At 44.2% G+C, this 19215-nt stretch overlaps 3 protein-coding genes across 5 annotated transcripts in view; 1 reads left to right on the top strand and 2 right to left on the bottom strand.

Annotated features, from left to right (window-relative positions):
• The window catches only part of qtrt2 (queuine tRNA-ribosyltransferase accessory subunit 2), a 13260-nt gene extending 10579 nt beyond the window's left edge, over positions 1–2681 (bottom strand). Inside the window, exons 1-2 of the mRNA XM_054765965.1 lie at positions 2130–2681; positions 1998–2053 (exon numbers count right to left, since the gene is read on the bottom strand). Coding sequence (XP_054621940.1) covers positions 1998–2053; positions 2130–2347 — 274 coding nt within the window. The 5' untranslated portion in view covers positions 2348–2681. The remainder of the gene's footprint in view (positions 1–1997; positions 2054–2129) is intronic.
• On the top strand, positions 2281–14397 carry ccdc191 (coiled-coil domain containing 191). Of its 3 annotated transcripts, none has more exons than XM_054765962.1 (17): positions 2281–3103; positions 3606–3644; positions 3839–3923; positions 3985–4119; positions 4605–4783; positions 4862–5049; positions 5970–6129; positions 6211–6401; positions 6775–6991; positions 8186–8526; positions 9350–9432; positions 10567–10649; positions 10741–10830; positions 11026–11169; positions 12303–12455; positions 13337–13491; positions 14070–14397. In XM_054765962.1, the coding sequence occupies exons 1-17, from the start codon at positions 3014–3016 to the stop codon at positions 14209–14211; spliced, it is 2475 nt and encodes an 824-aa protein (XP_054621937.1). In that variant the 5' UTR covers positions 2281–3013; the 3' UTR covers positions 14212–14397. The 3 variants fall into 3 exon arrangements, with proteins under 3 accessions (XP_054621937.1, XP_054621936.1, XP_054621938.1); XM_054765961.1 differs by having other exon boundaries at positions 3788–3923; XM_054765963.1 differs by lacking the exons at positions 2281–3103; positions 3606–3644 and having other exon boundaries at positions 3802–3923; positions 3990–4119.
• zdhhc23b (zinc finger DHHC-type palmitoyltransferase 23b) lies at positions 14267–19215 on the bottom strand. Its single transcript, XM_054765964.1, has 5 exons — positions 19006–19215; positions 17799–17944; positions 16115–16747; positions 15749–15916; positions 14267–15331 (listed from the first exon to the last, which is right to left on the bottom strand). Exons 1-5 carry the CDS (start codon positions 19108–19110, stop codon positions 15058–15060), a joined length of 1326 nt encoding a protein of 441 aa, XP_054621939.1. The 5' UTR covers positions 19111–19215; the 3' UTR covers positions 14267–15057.

Below are 19215 nucleotides of genomic sequence, written 5' to 3'. Positions count from 1 at the left end.
GTCTCTGTGGTATAAGTCTAGAAAATATGTACAAGTAAAAGAGAACAATCCAGTTGATAAAGTACAGTATGCTCATGCTCAATGTTCCCTCTCAACTACACACATGCGTAATCGCGCACTGCTCTCGAGTTCTCTGTGCACCGCAAAACCATGCTGCGCACAAAATACAATCCAACCTGAACTGTAAATGAAATAAACAAACAACTATTTATTCTGTACCATTTTGCAATGCAACACAGTGAGTGACTGGGAACAACAAGCAATAACATACAACACAATGGTGAGCACTGTTCAGCCAATGATAAGATCATCTTTGCACAAATTTACTTCCACAGCCAATCAAGTGATTAACAGCGCGTTACATACAACATGGCGTTGTTTTGCAGGTTAGCAGACACCTAATGCTGCTTGCTAACCCTGTATTATGGTGAAACAAACGGGCAGTGCAACAGCGTCTCACCAAGACGAGGTAAAAAAACAAAAACAAACGGTTCCTGTAAAGTGGACTGGCTGTCGGAGATGCTCCAGCATCCTAGTGACCCTAGTGAGGATAAGCAGCATTGAAAATGAATGGCTGGATGTGGCTGTCGGCTGGCTATATGGGCAAACAGAAGAATAACAGGTGAGATATTTTTTGAATGAGAAAGCGCTGCTTTCTAAAACATGCTGCAGAGCTAAGTAGAAAGCCAGTTTTCTGAGTGAAAAGTGTGGACTGAATGTGTGGCGTAACTGTGCATGTTTTACTGCCGTCTGTCTGAACCTGCTCATATACAAAACATGACAGAATGGAAGTTCTCAGTTCTCAGGTTTTGGACAGGCGTGATATTACAGTGTGCACATGATGCCGCTCACGGAGGCCCAAGGAATGCTCGGGTCGTTTTTGTTTATGCTCAGATACTTGAAAAATTAGAGGGAACATTGTTCATGCTCATAAACACATTATAATGGGACTGTGTTATAAAATGTAACTTGTAGGTAGTATCGTAACTCTGCTTCTTAACACACCTCACATCTGGTCTGCCAGAGAATAAGATGATGTAGCAGGAGAAATCGGTGTTGCCAACTTAGCGACTTTGTCACTATATTTAGTGAGTATTCAGACCCCGCTAGATTGTCGAAAAAAAGCAATTAGTGAAAAATCTAGCGACTTTTCTATCTAATTGGACACTTTTGGAGACTTTAGCATAACATTATGTACATCCTACAGTAGGTTCCCAAAGCGCATTTGCTTGGCTTTTCATGATTTTTCTCACTTTTTTTCTCCCACAGCTTCCATAAAATGCTTCATGGCCAATTACACAAATTAGATGATAATGTCATCTAATTCCCCTCTCCTCAAATTTGTGGGAAAACCTGCCAATTCTTGCTTTTTCACTCCGAAATTGACCAATTTATTATTTTTTTTGCAGAAAACTCATCTCACCTAACCCAAGTCGGTAATTTATAAGTATGTGATATTAAAACATAAAATGTACAGCATACATGACGTAGGTGTAAACATGTTCGGCTGCAGAAGCACAAACTTCTACAGTCAACTTGCTTAAAATCTGGCCTCAAAACCTGCAGCGAGGTGAACACAAGTTAAGATATAGTATGATTTTACGTCAAGCAGTGTGGATTATGTAGATGCAGCATTGGAGGAACGCCTGCATCATCTCAGACTGCTAGTTGGGAGGATCCAGCAGGCTGCAGAGCAGCGGAGCCGTGCACCACCACTACCTGCTTTAAAGGGGGTTGGAGGCAGCGCCACAGGAGACAGAAACGCGGTTGTCGTAGTAGCCTGACAACCAGGCTAAAGGCTAGACCATGACTCTGAGCCCATCTATTCTCCTAGCAATCATCCTTCATTATAAATCATTTGTGGTGAGTACTTACATGTTTTACACTTTTAAATGCTTTTAATAAGTGTGTGAGCATTTTTATGGGTACGTCCGTTATTTTGCTTTTCACGGGTGGTCTCATAACATACTCTCTGCAATGGTGGAGAGCTACAGTACCTGAAAAGTTCTTAAATCCTTCCTTAAACTCCTCCAACACTTCCTGGTGCTCTGCCCTGGGAAGATAAAGATAGACGTATGTCGTCATATAATGACAGTATGTTTGACAAATTATGTGTGTGAGTATCTTACAGGTGTGACAGTGTGACCTGAGTGACAGAGGGCAGCTTGTCCAGACTGTGCAGTGTCTCCTGGGTGAGGTGAGGCACTGTACCACAGTGTGTGTACAGCAGACATCCAGGTACCTCCAAGGAGTGCTGCCCTGTCTTGCCGAGCCCCTTCAGAACACCCAGGCGGCTTCCTCCCTGAAGCACCCTAGACAGCTCTAACTTCATCTTGCTAGCAGCCATGCAGCTAAGCAATCAATCAAATCTACGTAGTTGTAAACAGTCAATTCAAAATAATGGCGCTACACCAGCACGTGAATTAGCAGCTTTAGCTAGTAGCATCACATACTACGGTCTTCTTCCTCCTTTCGCCACCGAGAGACATTAACTTCGCACAAAATGTCACACTTTACCCGATGAAACGCCAACAGATTAGTGCTGTGAGGGCTCTCCGGCTTTACTCGGGAACTTAGTTAGCGTGTTCACCACCATTAACGCCGTGTGGCAAGGAACTACAGGTAGGCTGATTATTGCGTCATCACCAAGCGACGCAAAACAAAAGCATGACAGTCTTGTTTTTTATTTTAACGCTCAAAAATTTATAACACTACGTTATTAGAGCCCAATATTAAGTTAATTTCATTTTTTTAGTTATTTTAGACATTTAAACACGGCGTTGCCATGGTAACAAGAGGGACGCTCAACGTCCTGACGTCTAATGGGAAACATAGTGCAAACATACACTTCTGGTGCGGAAAACATGGCCAAATGACACCACTACCCACAATCCTTTGTAATGATATTTGATCTAAGTCATGTTAGGAGGGGTCTTTGTTGGGACTTAATGGAGGACTTGAAATAGTGGCTTTGATCATAGCCTTTACCAACAATGTTGTTCTTCATCCAAAGATGGCCACCACATTAGCAGGTCAGGTTCCTCACTTGTTCAAGTGTAGGAAGGCTGGCAAGAGTGGTACAACAAATACAACTGCCACAAGGGTAAGTTTAGTCATAATGTTATACACCTAATGCCGCCATACTATTATGAATGTAAGATGCTTCACGGATTATTAACTGGGTTAGAATGTAGCAGTGAAGGTGCCCTGTTGGATGTATGAATGAAAGAGAAGCAGAGCAGTGTGTCAGGCTGAGGTTCAGGATTGTTTTCAGATGGCGACAAGCCCACAGCATCATGCGCCTGCAGCTTGAGACAGAGATAGCCCAATGGCCTCGAGCAAAGTACCGACATTTGGACAAGCGGGGAAATGATTTTTGAAGTAATCTGCTGATTTAAGGCAACGGCTCAGCTTTCTCCTGAAATAATCCACAGACACGAGGCACTGTCTCAGCCCTCAATTTACGCTCGGTGCCGCCTGCAGCTCAAGGTGTCTGGGAGTGAGCAGGTCGAGGTGACCGTGAGAGCAGCATTTTTATAGAGCCCACTGCTCTCACCAACAAATACAATCAGCTTACACTGGGTTTCTTTTTCATTCCATTACAGAAGCATGTGAATAAGGACGACATCGATCATTGGAGGAAGGTGGGAGGAACTTAATGTGCAGTTTGTGTGTGGACTGTAGACAACTAGTCAATACGGGAAAACATATTACAAGCATTTGGAATGAAATTTGGAGATTGTCTGCCATCTTTTATGCCCACTTTTCATGCGGTGCCGGTCGTCAGCGAGTGGATAAGGCCTCAACATTTGCTCTGACCGAAGTCTTCTTCCCCAAGAAAACCCACTCAGGGAGCAAAAGCCTGGCTGAAACGCTGCACAGCTTGGAGCAGTGGAAGGACGATGATGACACCAATGCTGAAGGTAGGTCAAATGGTGCTTCCTCCATGGGAGAGCCTTGGATAATGATGATGGAGTCTTGCAGCTCAGGCGCTTCTGGGTGACTGGCTGGACAGTACGCTGCCGCTGGAGCTGGAAACAGAGGAAGAGGAGGAGATGATGGGTGAGAGGGCACAGCCAGCGGCACCTACTCCCAACTTGAAATACAATAACTTTGATGGTAAGGATAAATACAAAATAAAAAAGTTGTTAAAATTGCATTCCGAAAGCTCCTGCCCGCATCAGAGTAACAGAAGTCAGATATACTGTACATCAGTCTTATACCCCAGGATGCAAGAACATGGTGGCAGGTTGGTTCAATAAAGTCTTCAGTTAACAAAAGATCAGCTCACACGGAGCGGCACAACACAAAAAGGCTAAGTACCAAAATAACAAAGAGGGCTAGGAGACACAGCTAGTGCTAACATAAGGTGTGCTCCCCAGCTACCCCGTACCAGAATAAAGGTAATATATTCAGTTCAATCAGGAAACAGACGTAACAAAAAAGCACTCAAGTGAAAATTATGACATAGAGAAAACCCAACAAAAAGTCTAAGCTGTCATGCGGAACATGTCATGACAAAAGATCATAGGTATAATGGATCTCCAAAGTCTTAATATCTAAAGAACTCAGTGTGATATGGTGTTTGGTTTTGCTTTTCAAAGATCTGTACAACCACCTGGCCAAGGAAGAAGAGCACTGTGCTGTCAACAACTTTCTGCAAGACCTGAAGGAGCAGGAAGTGTTGGACGGTGGCATGATGCAGCAGCTGACACTGGACGTTGGATACGCCAACAGGAAGTTCAATGACCCCATTGTCACCATGGAAGTGCGCCACCAGCAGGTATGTCCCTAAAATATACCTTTCCATGAACTACCAGAGAGAATCCGATTGACACCCTGCATTAACTCTGGCGCAAAGGTGCGAGAGAACAGAGCTACACGGGAGAGCGGCGGCGAGGAGGCCATGCGTAGGGAGCGGCAGCTGGAGGAGAGGAGAAAGAGGCAGGAGGCGAGGAAGAGGCAGGAGGAGATGGTGCAGCAGGAGATAGTCAGACTCAGACGACAGAGGGAGGAGAGGAAAGGCCTTGAACTGCTGCTGAGGCGGAGGTCCCGTATCCACGGCAACCACTCACACCACCCCACACCATCCCCCCAGTCTGATTCATTTAGTGCCTGTGTTATGATCCACATAGCGTCTCATGCATGATGGGAGGGATTAATGCTAACCTTGTGACAAATAATCCAGACCTAAGCACCCTCTCTGTGGCCCTGAGACAGTGAGCGTATCCCTGTACGCCGGTGATTAGCATAATGATCCTGCTCATGCAAGAGTGCCGGGCCAAGACCTTTAATGTTATTCTTTGTGTAAATGAATAGAGTGACATTTACATGAAGACACCTGAATGAACAGAGCATAAAGATGCCTGCAGGAAATGCTGCAATGGCAATTTACGCTGTACATTACACAGCTTTGTTAAATTGAAAAATAACTAATATATGAATGGATGCATTTTAATTATGCTGAATTAGTCCTGCAAAGTTTGGGGAAAATTAATTATTCACATAGAACTGCAGGCAACTGATGTTTTATCAGGGGAGCAAAATGGTATATATGCAAGTGTGTGGGATGTGTAATCTACAAAAAAAATACATCTCAACCAATTAAATTGTGGATGTATTGGTTTTTACTGAACACAAAGGCCTTTTTTTGGTATTGTGCCGTAATTATGGTCACATTTCTTGTAAAAAAGTAGACTAATAATGCAAAATGTATTTTTCTCCTGTGGGCCTGCTAGTCGGGATGGGCTTAACGATTGATCTGTTGATTGTTCTAAATTCTAATCGTGTCTAGGAGGATATTAGACAAAATGGTGTGCACTACTTGGCTGCAACCAGCAGAGGCACTGTTGGTTCAACTAGTCTAAAGATCGACATGATATCATCCTATTAAAATTAATCAAAACAGCAATCAATTATGATTAATGTTGTTAATTTTAGGCTAAAAAATTGCTACATTGCTCTCATAGGGAACGATTGGAAGGTCAAAGAGCAGCCAGGAGCCTCCAGCCAGCTCTTCCATCTCCCACAATGCAGGAGCAGCATCAGCAGCGATCGCCACCGGTGGAAACAAAACCACGGTGCAAAGAAAAGAATGTTCAGATCTTTGTTCACCTGCATAGCCTGAAGGTCAGTTAACTGCGATGCAGGCGTGGGCATCTTCTCGTGCACTGAGACACAAACATCCCAACACTGAATGATGCCTCCTAGTCTCTCAGGAGGCATTTCTCCCGATGGTACTCGGTGGTGCTGGAGCAAAGGCTGCGTGCAGGTATGGCCACAGCACTGTGTGACTGGAGGAGGCAGCTGAGAGCCTGGCGAGGGTGGCGCGCTGTCACGTGGGCAGGGAGGAATCAGCGAGAGGTGTGGAGAACAGAGGAGGAGCTGCGAACAGAAAACAGGTAAACACCTATTCATAACGAGCAATCATGATTTATATTGGCTTATGATACATTTTGATGATACATGATTCATTTGGACAAAGAGCTTGGGAGACACCTTTTAATCAATGAATTAATCAGGGAAAGCAATCAATTCCTCCATCTTAGCAAGACATTTTGGACATTTGTAAACAACTTTGTGGGAACCCACCGCACAAAGCATGGTCCAAAAAGGCATGCCTGGGATGAATTAGCACTCTTCGGTCCAACTATAAATTCCCCAAATGGGGGACAGCGCCATGCATTTCACTTCCTGTGGGTGCCCCAATGCTTTTGGTTGACATAGAAGTCAGGCCGAAAAATATACAATAATGACGAGGATCACCTCCTCCAGACGATGCCAGCTGGCCGTGGACAGTGACCGGCGGCGGTTGATGAGGCGATGTCTACTCGAGTGGCAGCTGTGGTGCCGGCTGGAGAGGGACCAACGCGAGCTGTTGGCCCAGCAGAAGGAGACAAGGCGCAAGATGGACGCCTTGATCAGCGCCGCAACCACAGGCCAGCTCACGTCCACCAAAATGTGCGACACCCCGCCCGAGGCCTGTAGGAAGGTAGCGTAATGGGCATGTGTCCAAATACTTTTGTCCATAAAAGCAACTATGATAGCAATAGCTGTCTCCTAGCTGTGCATCAGGTGACCTGAATGTGTCAAGGGTCCACTAAAACATCCCCTGAGGAAAAGTTACCAGCTCTCCAGCGTGTTAGGAGGTGAGGTGTGTTTACGTACAGAAGACATATGGAAAGAGCGCTGTAGGAAATACGGTGTAAGGATAGGGGAACAGAGCTCCAGGGACATAAGGAAGCAGCGAGCTGGAGATGAAAAGTTTATTGTCAGTGTAAAGGTCACGCTTATCATCAAGGTTTGGCTGCTTTTCTATCTGGATTGCTGGGCTGGAGGTGTGATACTGTACATGAAGATCCATGTGGTGTTGGTTGGCTCTGCCATACTTGCAGTACAGCGTTCATACAACAACTGTGCACAAAGCATTCCAGATTGACTTCACTTTACCATTGTATTTCACTGATGTCCCTGCTCTAAAATGGACTAGAATGACAAACACACACATCCCATACAACTGTAAGTTGACTCAGACTAGTTTAAAAGTGTCACTGAAAGGTGTTTTTACACATGCTACACATGCTTCTCTGGACAAACAGGGCTGAGTTCAGTTCCTTTAAACAAGACTAAATGTAAACACAACACACATGAAATCTATTTATGATCACATTGCTAGTGCACTTGAAAAAGGACCACACACTCTTTTTGGTCTATTACAGATCTCATGGACTACCTTTGTTCACATTGCACACGTGTAGTGATACTGCTTCCTGCGGTGATCTTAACGTGTTTTTACATTGTCTCTTTTCCCCACAAACTAGTTAGTCTTCTTTTGTCTTCCATGAAGTGAACCATTATGATTTCATTTGAAAGAGGACCCAATTCACTTCAGGTTTCGATGGAGCCTCGGTCAATACAGTGGCAATAGAAAGTGAAGTGAATCTGGACCACTTTTTGTTCACATTGCACAGACTAACCAAACTGCTCCATGAACTGGAAGTGAACTGAATAGAGACTACATCCCAAGGTGATCTCACATATGCAGTCCTCAGTGAACATATCTCAATATGTTCGATTAGATTGTTCACATATGTGTCGACTGAGTTAACTGAATAACTCTAATCCTATGCTAAAAAGGACGTATAAAAAGACCAACAGAAATGGCACTTTTGTATGTCTCCTACAGGTAGATTTCCTCAAGCCTGTCACAACCCGCCATTCTAGAACCCCTGTGGGTTCCAGAACCTCTCAGCCCCAGCAGCGTGTTAAACGCCGCCCTGCAGCACTAACCACTAGAGAGCTCAATCAGGCCCAGCAGAGGGTCGAGGACGACGATGACCTAACCTGCCCAAAGAGCGCCACCTTGCAGGGAGGCCGCTTCGAACACAGACATGCGGCACAGAAGATGATCATCATGCAGCAGAGGAAGCAGCTGAAGGAGCAGCAGGAAGAGATTGCTCAGCTCAAGAGGGAGAAGGTCACGTCCACCTGGAAGGGCAAAGCTGCGAGGCGGACAACGCAGCAGAGGTGGGTTTCACTGCGGGACATATGTACTCCAGGGTCCAGACTTCTGAGCATAAAGTAAATGGCATAATTGATCAGGGTCCAATGTGAAAAACGTGAAAGGTCTAAGATTAACAAAATCAAAAAGGGGCCTTTCAGCAGAGCCAACAGTTAATAGTGAGGATGGTCTCGGCCATGGGAACAGAGTCCCACAGCAGCAAGTTTCACTCTGGACTGTACTTTCAAAACATCATCTTTCTCTCCTTTCTGGCTGAGGTTGAAAACACCTAGCGGTAAGCTGAAAAGTATTAAAGTTGACCACTACGATATGCAGGCAAAGCTCCCATGAACACGTGGCCATTAAAAGTACACTAAATCAACACCGGTCAGATCTTTTGAGCTATCTGGTCTTGTGTAAAGTCACACGTGCTAGTCCTTCTACACAGCAACGCTGCTGCAAGTGGATTCATGGAATACTCTCATGAAAATATGGAAAATAGGCCAATTTTGTGCTGATGGTGGGTGATTTTTTTGTCAGTAAGCACACTGCACCACATGATATCTATTAGTGTGTCCTGCCTGCCCTTGACTGAGGAAGACATTTAGTGTTAAGGCGTCACACCAATAGAACACAGCACTACAGACCATTCACCTTTCATTTGACTTTTTTTTTTTTTTACAGTGCAGGTGTACCCAGTGTTGTGGCTACTGAGTGTATCATTCTCATCAAATAACAATACACAGGAGTGCTTGTGCTGACATGTACAAGCACTGTTTGCGTGTGTGTGTGTGTGTGTGTGTGTGTGTGTGTGTGTGTCATGCCTTGCTTGGATGCTTGCTGTTGCAGAGCGCCAACAGAACCCAACAGCCTCGATGACTCTGCGAGGAAAGATGTGACACCCCAGAAAAGCTGTCATCCAATTATCACAGGTCAGACACGCACACACATGCACGCACGCATATACACATTAGTGTTTCCCATACAGTCATTTATTTGTGGCGGCCCACCACAAATAAATTTGGATCGCCACAAATAGATTGGGCGCTACTTGTTCACCCTCGCTCATAAACACATTATAATGGGACTGTCTGTGTAACTATGCTTGTTAACACGCCTGTTACGCACCTGGTCTGCCAGAGAATAAAATGATGTAGCAGGAGGGATCACACTGTATTTAGTGAGTTATCAGTTTCCTTGAGATACTCAAAAAAAAAAAAATGCAATCCACCACCTTGGGATATATATATATCCCAAGGTGGTGGATTGCATTTATATATATATATATATATATATATATATATGTATATGTATATATATATATATATATATATATGTATATGTATATATATACAGTATATATATATATATATATATATATATGTATATATATACAGTATATATATATATATATATATATATATATATATATATATATACAGTATATATATATATATATATATATATATACAGTATATATATATATATATATATATATATATATATATATATATATATATATATATATATATATATATATCCCAAGGTGGTGGAAAATGACAGGGCTAAGATCCTGTGGGACTTCCGAATAAAGATCGATAAGATGGTTGTGGCCAACCAACCAGACATCATGATCATGGATTAGCAGCAGAGGACAGCCATTGTGATCGATGTAGCCATCCCCAATGACGGCAATTTCAGGAAAAAGGAACACGAGAAACTAGAGAAATACCAAGGGCTCAAGGAAGAGCTGGAGAGAGCCTGGAAGGTGAATGCAACAGTGGTGCCCGTGGTCATAGGAGCACTGGGGGCCGTGTCCCCCACACTGGAGAAGTGGCTCCAGCAGATACCTGGAGAAACATCAGACATCCCCGTCCAGAAGAGCACAGTCCTATAGGAACAGCTAAGATACTGCGCAGGACCCTCAAGCTCCCAGGCCTCTGGTAGAGGACCCGAGCTTGAGATGAACAGACCACCCACCCTACCAGGGGGGATGGGGGGGGGGGGGTTATCTGTATATATATCCTAATATGATACAAATGTTGTCCACTTGCGTCCCTGTACAGCCATGGAGGAGAGGGCACGTGCACGTGCACAGCGGAAGAAGCAAATTGAGGAACTCCAAAAGGTCAAGCAAGAGGAAAAAATGGTGAGAAAGGCAGGGCTGTGCAATATGGACTCTCGGTAGCTTTGTATGTTGTTTACTAAGGGCCTGTTTTGTGTTTGGATGACATGATCAGGCAGAGATGAAGGCTGCAGAGGAGCAGAAGCTGAAGGAGGAGGAGATGGAGAAAGCGATGAAGAGGGAGGAGAAAAGGCTGGCCAGGATGGTAAGATACTTTATGGAAAGTTAGTCTGTAAATACTGGAATAGAGCACGGCTTCCCAGTGCTTTCTGTGCCGTGTACCCTCATTTAACAACTTACTCTAAAATTCCACTGACGTCACAGTCGTAAGAACATTTCTTGTATGCAGACAGAGGACCTCCTCCAGAAGATAATGACTCATATTGTTGTGTTTGTGTAGAAGGAAGAGGAGAAACGGCAGCGAATGAAAAAACAGCAGCAACTTGTAGATGAGGCCCATCAACACTACAACAGAAGTTTGTTAAATTGGAAAGGCCTGGCACCGTGGAAACGCCTCATGGAGCTCAGGCAGGCCAACACAGAGGTAACTCATCGTTTACTGTGATTGACAAGTCTACTAACACCCCTTCTTTAGCCCAGGCAGGAAGAGCAGCAGGCTAGTTTCACTTTGAGGGCCTTGTTTTGGTCTATTTTATACAGCACATCAGGGATGTTTGACCTCCAAGCTCCAATTATACAGCATCCATGTGAATAACAAAATCCCTGTCTGAGGGCAAACAAGCTGTGCACAGTCTGCAAAAGGCACTTTGTTATACTTCAAATATAACACACACGCATACACATCTTATCTCGCCACTAAAGAGTGTTTAATTCTGTTTACAGACGATTCTAATGTTAATCTGCCTACATAAAATGTTTGCGGCCATTCAAAGAGGATTATTCACTTCTCTTAAATGGACACTTTGGCGCCTCAGCCAGTAATAAACACTTTTAAATCACTTGTTGGCACATTCAATGTACTTAAATCTTACTTTATGTTACTTGGGCTCTCAATTAAGCATGCATAATTATCCTTGAGCTGTCATTACAATTTGTTAATACTGATATCACGCATAGTTGGTCATTTTCATTAACTCCTAGTATTCATGGGAAATTAATCATTTGTGTGCTTTAGCAAAACACTCACACACTCACTTAGAAAATAAAGCAAATGTGGGAAAAAAATATCCAAGTCATGTTATTATGTTGTTTAGGCCAAGATTTGATGCATGCGTCTGAAAAATGGAGGCGAATCATATCAGCAACATTTTTCTAACCTTTGCTGGGCTTCTACTGTTCTTAACTGACAGGAGTCACACCCATCCTGCCGCTGTAGTCCTTTTTTCCTTCCAAATTCACCATCTTGTGCATTCAAAGACCTTTTTTGCATCCTGTTTTTCATAATATTAGCTGGAGATAACCGACTTAAATCCACTGTTCTTACCATTCTGTGCTTGCCTTCAACTTCATCATCAGACCTAAATGTGTTGAATGAACAAAAGGTTGAATGCAGCGCCTCTCACAGCGTTTGCGCAACATCTCAGCAAGAGAAATTAAATAGACACACATTCCATTATTTCATCGCCCTTCATTATCTCTGTCTGGCACATTATCATGTGACTTTGACTCCATTCATCAGCGTGCATCCAACCTCCTCTTCTTCTCAATCCCCTCCAGCTGGCCCAGACTCATCACGCGGGCTCCCTGCTGAGGAGATGCACACTGGCATGGCTGCAATCAGCCAGAGATTCCCAGTCTGAGAGAGAAGCTTGCGCTGACCAACTGCATCAGCGACTCCTGCTTCGGAGGAGCTTAAGCTGCTGGAAGAAAGTGTGTATACACACACACACGCACACACACAATCAGGATTCAGTCCATCCTCTGGCAGTGACTAATCTCTGCACTGCCTGTGCTCCATATTATGTTTGCAAGTGCACTATCTGAGGAGAAAAGCCTTACTTTAGTTTTCTCAAACTTTTCTTGTTAATACAAGTGCAGCCTTTAGCAGTGTCTTGAACTACCCCATGCTTGAAACCATCAAAGACTCTTGCATACAGTATTAGTAGCATGAACCCACACAAGAAAACTCACATTGCAAACAATTGGACATCCATCATCTTGAACGACCACAACGCACCTCAATAGACAGCTTCTGGATTTCCTCATCAGATTATATAATATACATGTATCTTGTATAAGACTGTCTAATGGTCGCCAACATTTTTCCTTGTGAGAGCTACTTTTACAAAATGAAAATGGCCAAGAGCTACTAATTTTTGTAACATTTATTTTCAGAGCTTATTTTAAACCCAAACAAAGTGAATATGCTTGTTTTTTACCAGAACATGAACAAAATGCTGGTGTCCACAACTCACATGTTGTATTTCACAATGCATTTCTTTCTACTGTTCTTTCATTATTAACTGAAAACCTGAATGAAAAGCAGGCACCACGTTGGTGACCCCTGGTCTAATGCATATTGCATCATGCAGTGCACTACCTAGTGTGGAAGTTGGTAGTTACCTAAAAAAAATTTTTAATTCTAATTTTACCCATACCATACTATACGAGTAAAACCACATCTGTCAATCAAACTGAGCATCTTATTGGATGTGATTAGGTTGTGCAGCTGCACCTAATATTGTGCGATGTGAGAGCATTGAAGCATGGGCGTCCCACCTCCACATCTGTACATGTGTCGTCTGTTGCAGCTCGAGGGTTGGCGGCTGCTTCAGGAGGAGAGGGCGGACTTCTTTTATCGCGCCCACACTCTGAGGAGGTTCCTGCAGGCCCTGCGGGACCATGTCACCCGGGAGAGGCTGCTGGAGCAGGAATGTCAGGAGCTGGCCGAGGGGCACAACAACAGGTCTGATTGCAAATCCAGAGTGTTAGTATTCACAGCAAGGAATGACGTTACCTGTAACTTGATTAAGTTTTCTTGAGTAGGCGGCAGCGCTTTGTAAAACAAACGAGACGTATGGCAGTGTTTGTGTGAGAAACTTTCCAAGTGTTAGCAGTAAACCTCCCCCGCCTATATGATGATAGATAAATCATTTTTAAGGCATTTTCCTGCTCTGGTTGGAAAATTACAAAAAATGTTTACAGTGTTGTTGTGACTATGCTGTTGGCTTCAGTAACAAAACATGTTTATTTGATATGTTGCTACAGTGTTTCCCACACAATTACAACATATTTTTCATCAAATTTGCATACAGTGTTTCTCACACAATTACAACCTAACGTCAGAATCCCAGGTGAAGCGACTAAATGGGACTAAGACTACGGGTCCATTCCCTCCAGCTGTCCACCTGCCTTTCCCAATGAACTCTCTGCTCCATAATGTGAAATCTCATTAGGTGCGGTCAACCCCAAGGATCCAAAATGATGTGTTATGCCTCTCTTGTATTTCTCCTGTCTGTCCCTCCATCTGCGTGCCAATGTCAGAGTGGCGCTATGGCGATGTTTCCAGGCCTGGATGCGACTTCCATATCTGGAGCGCAAGGAAAGAGAGAGGGAACAGCGGCGGGAGAGGCTGGGCCGCAAAGTGATTGAGGTTCTTCCCGACTTTTGGTCTCGTCCTCTGTGAAGGCTCACGGCCCACAAGACACACAAACACCTCAGTGACACAGCGCATTATCGTGTCAGTTTTTTATTAAAAATAAACAACAAACACCATGAAATCATCATGGTGTACAACTGTCAATTACATCATTGAGGACCAGAACACTGTCTAACAGAACATATCTTCCCAACATTTGAAGTGAATAAAGCATTTATGACAAAATGAAGAGCTGTGTATCGATGGGTACAATTTGGTGCTGTCAAAATTTGGATTGTGGAGGTTATTTTTTATATTTTTCCCCAGCTGGCTCAAAAGTGAACTAATCATTTCCCTGTACATGTCTACTCAGTGGCTTGTTACCCTGCAGAACAATACCAGGCCTGATTACCTGCATGCATGGGAGGGGGCGTGTGCAAGCACAGAAGACGTGGGAGGTAGATATGCTGATCAGCCTGTGCAATGTGCACGAGACGTAAGGCGGCGTCAACTTGTTGCCTGCCGCGGTCCCGGCAGGATGGATAACCAAATGACCAAATGTCATTCAGGCATAACTCAATTCCTTGCAGACTCACTGCATGGCACTGAAGTGTAGAGACACACAAAGACAGTGCTCAGTGAGGAAGTGTGAGAAAAGTCATATGTGCTTGTCATGGAGATGAATGACAGATGAAAGAAGAAGCAGTGCAAAGTGACCAGAAGTTCACAGTGAGTGGATGTGGCTGCGTGGAAATGTGACGTGTGAGTGTTATTGCTGGAAGGAAGGAAGATACCCGATCATAACAGCACTTGAAGGCCAGCCAAGTGGAAGAACACTGAAAGGCGCCACGCTGTCACCCAGTGGACAAGAGCAGAACAGCAATGAGAGTTCCCTTACACCACGTCCGGCTGGGTTGAGAAATGGGAAGTCCCTTCGCTCGCCGCGGTGATGAACTCAGCCCAGTTGCCTCGGAAACCTCGCGAGTAAACTCCGGTGTCAACAGCAAGGCCCCAGAAGGCCCTGCGGCCAGATCTGTCCCTGAAGGCGGCCCGTGCCTCGCGCTCAGTCACGTTGTAGCTGATGTTGATGATCTGCACCAGGAGCAGATGTAGCAGGCCGCCAGTCACCATGCTGCAGTACCAGGCGCATGTGAAGCACAAGGCGGCACTGAAACACACAGCGAGGAGGTTGAGCTATATCTCTTACTTGACAAAGGTGGACCTAAATTAGTGTTTCCCATACATTCATTTATTTATGGCACCCCACCACAAATAAATTTGGACCGCCCTGAATAGATCTGATGGTACCTGTTCTTCCTCACATTATAATGGGACTGTCTGTGATTGTGGCGTTGTTACAAGTCCGTACAGTAGGTGGGCGTACGTTTTCACACATCTCACCTCTGCCAGAGAAAAACTGTCCATAAAACATGTGCATTATGACCAATTATGCAAATTGGATGATGACATCATCTAGCCCCCCTCCCTGCAACCCATCACCACAGATTGATTGCAGTCCTGTGGGAAACACTGAATTGTGCTATCTTGCTTGTTCATCAGGACATTATTAAAATGTCGCCAGTACCTGTAATGCTCGTAGACCCCAGGGCAATAAAGCAGGGCGATGAGGACGTTTTGTGCGGGGCACACGCTCCGCAACACCAGGTTGATCCCGTACAGGGACGTCAAGAGGAAGACAACAATTGTCAGCAGGAAGCTGCGGTGATTGGCCTGGCCCACGCAGCTATTGATCCTACCACCACGATAACGGCGAGGGTGGGAGACAGTCGGATGGGTTTGAGGGTCGCACATTGGGGGAGACAAAAGACAGTACTGAGAGTTGAGGGTGAGACACACATGAGCAGGAGAACACGCAGGTGTCATTGATGATGTTAAATACTAATCACGAAGATTATGGAACAGACATGCAGAGGCTTAAAAGGGAACCCACCATACACAGTGGTGGTCATGACGCAGCACGCAGACACCACAGATCCGACAATGTCCCGCCCTTGGGGGCCGCGATACCCTGCATATGTGACACCAGTTCTTCCGGCTAAGCTCCGCCTCCTGAGACCATCCCATTTGGTCGGCTACTGTTATGTCTGGCCTCCGGCCACTGAAAGGAGGATCTGGGATTAACTCTTGGTTTGACTTCACAATGCCCGGGCCTCTCTTGGTTTGGATGAGGCAGAGGAGAGTGAACACAACCCCTGCTGTTACCACGGCAACCTGAAAGGGGCTGATATCCCCTTGTGGCAGCACTTCAATTATGAACACATAGTACATGTAGGCCAAGGAGAAGAGAGCCAGGCTGAGGAAGAACAGTGTCCGTCCCTTTTTGCGGTGGGTGATGTAGTAGTACCACAGCACCAGGACCGGCAGAATCGTCAGAACCCCCACACCCAGCAGAAAATGGACAGCAGCAAGGTGCAGCAGCGCCGGGAGTATGAGCAGTGGAGGGATGATAGACGGGTCCACTTTTTGGGCGCCGCCCCACAGCCAGGGAACACGGAGACGATCTCTGATGACAGCGGCCACCCGGGACATCGACTCTGGATTCTGAGGTTCCCTTTTAAAAAACCTGAAAATATATATATATTTTTTTTACTTGGTTGCCTTGTGCCTGCATGCTGCCACTGACCCATCAGGTGCCATCAATGTCACAAGTCTTTAACACTCGAACTCCCAAGGCAGTCATTTTGACTGTTTTCAAAATTTGCAATGTCATAACTTAGTTTAAAATAAACCTATGTACCCATAGGACCCTGACTTTTCCTAAATGTATGTATATTTTATTCTAACATTGTTTTATCATTAAAATTTCAAAACACAAAAGAGATCTGAGTGTTACTACCTCGAATGACCATAACCATAAATAATAATGACCATAAATTGACTGCCTGCTTTTTACAGGGGGTGTCATATTTCACTATTTGCTACATTTTTCCCTGCCCTTACCTGCTCTATTGGCTGTTTGTTTTTTATGCTGTGATGCTAAAACCTAGCTATAGCTTCACTCTAAACCCAAGAGAGACAAAAATGACAAGTAGAAAGAAGGTGACAACTATGGAGGCTTTAGCCTTGCTTCAGAGAAAATGGTTGCAGTTCGAGTTTGCATGTGTAATTGCAGAGAAGTGTTGTTGTGTCAATTCAATCAAACACTCAATCACTATAGTTTTCATTTAGTGTCCTGATGTGTTTTTTACCTATTCCACCAATTTATTTTGAGATCTTTTTAATGATAATCCAAATTATATACAAAGAGTCAAAATGACTGCTATGGTCATTCTAGTAGTTGCAGAATTCTGGTAGACCGAGTGTTAAAAGAAACTATAAAAATGTCATAAAAAGAACGACGCCCTAAAAAGCCTTTCTGGGGAACATTAATTTATTTGACGCTCTAGAGATTGAAGGTCATGATATCATAATTCTATTCTAATAGTCACAGTGGCTTTGACCTTTAAATGATGGAATGTTTCTCTATGAAATGAAGCACAACATAAAAGTCACTACATCAGAAAAAGTACAAAAAAACTATTTATTCTGTAGCCTATAACTGCCACATTTCTTTGGCTTGTTAGTGCTGGTTTAGGATCAGTTGTTAAAGCTGCAGGGAGGTCATATTCACTCACCTGTCACACATATCGTCCAGGTCCTCACAGTTACAGCAGCAGGCGGCCACATGGCTGCGCTCGCCATGTCTGTTGACATACTCACAGCAGCACAAAACCTCCTCTTCCTCCTGCCGCCTTTTCTTCATGACGGACAGCGGTGCACCCTGAGAAGAACAGTTGTAATACAAGTGAGGCAGATGAGGACAATTACTGCAAAAAAAGGTCACTATGGCTAGCACAATTGCTTCCAGTAAAAACAGTAAAGACAAGTTTTGAGTCAACATTGTGACCATTCCAGAAATAACTGGGGACAAACAAAATATAAGAACAATAATTAAATAAATTAATAATGCAGATGCATAGTGGTTAGCGCGTCGGCCTCACAGTCTGGAGAATCTCTCTTGGAACATGTCTGTGTGGAGTTTGCATGTTCTCCCCGTGCGCGTGTGGAGATTCCTCCTCAGTATCATCCTAAAACCATGTATGTTAGGTTAATTTGGACACATGCACATAGGTGTGTATAGGTGTAGGTGTGTGTGCCAGGGTGTACTCTGCCTCTTGCACCAAAGTCAGCTGGGATAGGCCCCAGCTCTCGTTGACCCTAATGAGGGTCAAATGGGTAGATGAATGGTCAATCAATTAGCGTAGCATAACAACAAAGTGAAACAGATAGACCCGCATCTAAATCCGTTTAATAACAATAATTATAGGTTAAATTAAATTAAATGATTTATTGCTGTACTTACTTCAGTCACATCATTAAAATCCTAAGTGTTATTACAAAAAGTTATGGGTATTTTTTAAAAGAGAGATCAAGCGATGCCCTACCTCACTGACTTCCGCGACTGTGGTCGTCATGGTGAGGTCGCTTAGAAACCATCAGTTGTTAGTGTTCAGCTTGTGGTTCTCTACATACATTTGAAAAACAATGCTAATACTGTAGCAAGTTTGCAATATGGCATGCTTATATCGATGAGCAAAATTGTTAACCTCCTTTACTCTTTCCTGTACCAGAAGGCCAACCAACCAATCACAAGACGATTAACTGAAAACCAGCAAAACAATCGACAAGCTCCACTTCTTGGTTGTGCAGGTCTTTCACCAGTGAGGGAATCAATTCTATAGTTAATCATCCATGTATGGTTCAATGTTAAACCAACTCTTCACGACAACAAAGCAAAGTGTCACCAGCGCGAGTCATGAGATCAAAGAATGTGGAACATACCAGAACATTTGAGCCGTTGCATGTCCTCGCTACAATGGCCGTCGTCGTTTCCGGTGCCGCGTGCCCCAAGGTGCTCCTCTTTAGGTGCTTCAAGTGTGCTTTCATAAAAACTAGTCGTCTCGTCCTTAGAATCTCTTCCCTTGTTGTGGTTCTGGTTTGAGTTCGTGAAAGTGGCTAGTAGCTTTTCTTTCCAATGTACTTTCGTCACGT

This window comes from Dunckerocampus dactyliophorus, chromosome 21, assembly GCF_027744805.1.
Source record: "Dunckerocampus dactyliophorus isolate RoL2022-P2 chromosome 21, RoL_Ddac_1.1, whole genome shotgun sequence".
NCBI classification, from domain to species: domain Eukaryota; kingdom Metazoa; phylum Chordata; class Actinopteri; order Syngnathiformes; family Syngnathidae; genus Dunckerocampus; species Dunckerocampus dactyliophorus.
This window is presented reverse-complemented; position numbering and strand designations above follow the sequence as displayed.

What these genes read in the sequence shown, in the direction of transcription:
- ccdc191 (XM_054765961.1), top strand. Translation starts at nt 3,014, where the DNA reads ATGGCCACCACATTAGCAGGTCAGGTTCCTCACTTGTTCAAGTGTAGG. An exon ending in AGGCGGACAACGCAGCAGAG is followed by an intron (nt 8,527 to 9,349) that starts GTGGGTTTCACT and finishes TTGCTGTTGCAG; the next exon opens with AGCGCCAACAGAACCCAACA. An exon ending in GCTTAAGCTGCTGGAAGAAA is followed by an intron (nt 12,456 to 13,336) that starts GTGTGTATACAC and finishes CGTCTGTTGCAG; the next exon opens with CTCGAGGGTTGGCGGCTGCT.
- zdhhc23b (XM_054765964.1), bottom strand. Translation starts at nt 19,110, where the DNA reads ATGAAAGCACACTTGAAGCACCTAAAGAGGAGCACCTTGGGGCACGCG. An exon ending in GCAACGGCTCAAATGTTCTG is followed by an intron (nt 17,945 to 19,005) that starts GTATGTTCCACA and finishes TGTTCTTCTCAG; the next exon opens with GGTGCACCGCTGTCCGTCAT. An exon ending in CATGACCACCACTGTGTATG is followed by an intron (nt 15,917 to 16,114) that starts GTGGGTTCCCTT and finishes TCGTGGTGGTAG; the next exon opens with GATCAATAGCTGCGTGGGCC.